Source organism: Amblyraja radiata, chromosome 31 (genome assembly GCF_010909765.2).
Source record: "Amblyraja radiata isolate CabotCenter1 chromosome 31, sAmbRad1.1.pri, whole genome shotgun sequence".
Taxonomy (NCBI): Eukaryota; Metazoa; Chordata; class Chondrichthyes; order Rajiformes; family Rajidae; genus Amblyraja; species Amblyraja radiata.
The window spans coordinates 14,663,645-14,667,562 of record NC_045986.1 but is presented as its reverse complement, the minus strand read 5'-3'; the positions used below and the strand labels follow the sequence as shown (position 1 = coordinate 14,667,562).

General features: G+C 48.4%; 1 protein-coding gene across 1 annotated transcript; it reads left to right on the top strand.

Moving 5' to 3' along the window:
* The first annotated feature begins 641 nt into the window (after positions 1 to 641).
* On the top strand, positions 642 to 2,956 carry camk2n1 (calcium/calmodulin dependent protein kinase II inhibitor 1). Its single transcript, XM_033048002.1, has 2 exons — positions 642 to 1,111; positions 1,843 to 2,956. The coding sequence occupies exons 1-2, from the start codon at positions 943 to 945 to the stop codon at positions 1,911 to 1,913; spliced, it is 240 nt and encodes a 79-aa protein (XP_032903893.1). The 5' UTR covers positions 642 to 942; the 3' UTR covers positions 1,914 to 2,956.
* Positions 2,957 to 3,918: the final 962 nt, after the last annotated feature.

Here is a 3,918-nt window from a genome sequence, read left to right as displayed (position 1 = left end):
ACACCACCAACGATAGATATATAACAGCTCGCGGCACACCAAGCTCTGTGATCCCCACATTCACAGCCGAGACTGTAGGCGACAGAGGATTCTTAGGGTGGTCTTTGTCCGTCACTTTGTTTTGGGTGACGGGGTTGTCTTGCCTGTGGGACCCTATCTCAGTCTCTCTCCCTCTCCCCTCCCCCCCCCCCCCCCCTCACTCACTCATATATTCTCTCTCTCTCTCACACACACACACACACATTCTCACACAAACACATCCACACACTTACTGACTGAGTCACACACACTCTCTCTCTCACACACACACACACACACACTCACTCACACACTCTCTCTCTCACAGACACTCTCGCATACACACACACATCCATTCACTCTCTCACACACACACGCTCTCTCACTCTCTCTCTGTCTCGACAACCTCCCCTGTTGAAAGCCCTATTCGATCTGTGAACCTGGTGGATCCACAAACTGCTAAACCCTCCCCTCTCCCCCCTCGCAACCAGCACCACCCACCCCCAGCCGAACTCCCCCGCTCTGTGGTGCTGGAGTTGTCAGCATGCCAACCCCTGTATGTGTGAGCAAGCCGATGCCGAGCACTGAGCATGTGCGAGCAAGGCAACTCCATCCCGGGGGGGTGGGGGGGAGAGAGAGGCTGGGAGATGCAGAGAGGAGAGAGGCAGACCGAGAGAGGATGAACACAGCCCTCCTGCTCCCCTCTCTGCCACCATTCAATCGGCATCAGCTCAGGAGCAGCGCCGGCCACAGCTAGACAGTAAACAACCAGCAAAACGTCAACAACAGCACAAACAAACAAACAAAAAAGCCGCCAGCGCAGCTCCGGAAGATGTGAAGCGGCAGAGACAGCGCGCTGAATGACAAGACGGCGAGTCTGCATTGCTGCTCTCCGCACTCGCCACCACTGCTGCAGCCAGCGCCATGTCCCAAGTTATGCCTTACAGCGAGGAGAAGATTGCGCACTATGAGGAGGCGGAGGAGGTGGGACGGCCGCCCTTCACCTGCCGTCTGCAGGACACCAGCAATTTCTTCGGCTCGGGGCAGAACAAGAGAGCGCCCAAGCTGGGGCAGATCGGCCGGAGCAAGCGGGGTAGGTAGCGGGGAGGGATTGCAACCTTCCGGCGTGTCACGGCCAGCGCTCCTGGCAACACCACTCCGTGTGTAGATGCCCTGGACAAACATACCCCTCTCCCCCTCCCGGCGGGACTTAATTCTAAAATAGGGCTGATTGTGAAAGGGCAGCTTCGAGAAGAGGTGGGGGAAATGAGAATTACGAATATTGCGCCGCTGTTCTGGCGGGGAACAGGTTTAATATTGCAATATGCACCATTGCCCCCGCAGCTCCAGCGTCCCGGGTTCGATCCTGATCTCGGCTGCTGCCTGCGTGGAGTTTGTACGTTCTTCCCTGTGACAGTGTGGGTTTCCACCGGGTGCTCTGGTTTCCTCCCACATCCCGAAAGACGTGCGGGTTTGTCGGTTAATTGGTCCTCTGGAAATTGTCCCTCGTGTGGATGAGAAAGTGGGATAACATAGATTTCATGTCAACGTTTGATCGATGGCCGGCGTGTACTCGGCGGGCCGAAGGTCGGCTGTTTCCACGCTGTACCTTTCAATCTGTTCAATCAATTATGTTTACCAAATGTCTCCGCTCCCGACCCTTTGCGAATCGCACGGACTGTGAATGTTTTGTGTGTGTTCTCGCCCCATCCAACATCCTGGTCGAGCGATCTTGCCACCCTACCTGGCCACCTTCACTCGCTCGCTGTGCAGTGGTCGTTAGTACAAAGATGTATTTAATTAATCGATTTTTATGCGTTGCAGTTGTCATTGAAGATGACAGGATTGACTCGGTGTTGAAAAATATGGGCGAGAAGTCTTCACCTGGCGTCTAAACACAGAGACTCCACGATGCGCTCGACGACAAACCTTTTAAGCAAGTCCCTTGTTTATAAATGCAAGCAGTCCGAGACACTTTAAAAAAAAAGTCGTGACCCGTGTTACCAAAACAACAAACTATTGTATTTCACGCTTCGGCACAAGGGTGGGCAGCAGGGGGGGAAGTCAGGCAGGTGTGAGATGAGGCTTCCTTCCATTGACAGGGATTGTTGCTGGGAAACCCACACGTTTACGCGGACGATGGTTTAAACACAAATTCTCCGCGGACTGGCAAAGGTCACCGTGCAGCTATTGGGACCGGGAGAATGTAGCAAGCACATCACTGTATTGTACATCAATCAAACCTTTGTATTGTGTTGCTACTGGCTGTGTTATGAATGGAGCACTGTGTTTACATTCTGTTACTCGCGAATACTGTAATGCCATGCACCTTGAATGTTAAAATCTTATTTTTATTCCCCTTTACTGCAGTCTTGAGGAATGTCGAAACATATTTTATAGGAATGAACTCTTTCTCTTTAATTTAAAACTCCAGAGAAGCTTGACCCCCTCCCCTTGTTGCGACATAATGCAGCCTGCTCAATTCCATGTGGAAAGGCATATTTTATATAATAGGATTTATAAACGATATCCTACCGTGCGAACATAAGAGTACCTTCGTTATCGTGCACACGTCTACTTTCTATAATGTATGAAACGCCGTCACAACAGTGCCAAATATCTCGAGAATGCCAAAACCTGGCGACCAGTTTCTCTGTGCTCTCGGTGAATGTATGTATAAAGCGACGCTAGTTGGCTGCCAATTTTTATGTTGAAAGACCAATTTCTTTTTCTTACTGGTGAAAAGATTTCGCTGCATGAACTCGTATACAACGCCTCGTGTGAGGAGTCACTGTCAATCTTGTTTGTGAAATGATTGACCTCAATATTATTATTATTATTATTATTATTATTATTTTTCTTAATTGAATATATGGAATGTATGTAGCATCTCTCTCTACAGGGCTATAGTGCAAACTAATAAAATGTAAACAAAGTGTGCGCGTCTATGTGTGTGTGTGTCTCAATAGGATTAAGCATTTTTAACTCTCATTTGGGGTGTTTCTTCCAATTAATTTATTTTCAGTAATGAATTTATACAATTCCTTGATTTTAGACAAAGTGTAGGGGAGGGGGGGAGGGGGGCAGATTTTGCTACAATGGTCCGAGACCCATAACTTGACACTTTAGGAAAAAACTAATTTAGCTGCACAAATATGACACATTTGTCCACTTCATTCTGATCGTAGTGACAATTGACCGCAGCGTCAACCATTATTAAATGCTGACATCGGATTTGTTAAACCGTGAACATAATAAACTATTTACGAACCAAGTGCGCAGCTTTCCAGTGCAGTTACACGATGCGCCACGTACGAGAAATACCCCCTTGCCATTCGACCCAACAGTGAATGGAATCATAATGCATTTCCCCCTGCCCTCTTGAGTAAATTCCGTGGCGTGATTTTCATGTAATCACAGCGAGCACGTATTGTGAATTTGCGGGATGGTGTCATTCCTTATGGTGCCCCGCGGTCTGAGACGGGAGGTCGATGCACCCAGCCTCGCCGTCCCATGAACTGCGCTCACACAGTGCGTGAAGTGCGAATCGAAGAGAAATTTGCGGAGAAACTGTTCGGTTAATTGTCAGATTTAGCAGTGTGCGTGTGTCTGAGTTAGAGAGCGAGTGTATGTTGTGTGTTTGTGCCAATGTCTCTGGGAGTAAGTGCATTTGTAGACGCATGTTTGTATCGGAGTGTTGTATTTCGACGTGTGTGCGCTGTGTGTTGTTTTGTTTTGTATATCTGTATGTGTTTTGTGTGCGTATGCGTGTGTTTTTGTGCATGTGTTTATGTATGTGTTTATATGTATGTGTGTGTTTTGGAGTGTATGTGCCTATATGTGTGTGTATATCTGTGTACGTATGTTTCTGTGCGTGTGTGTAGTCTGTGTGTTTGTGTC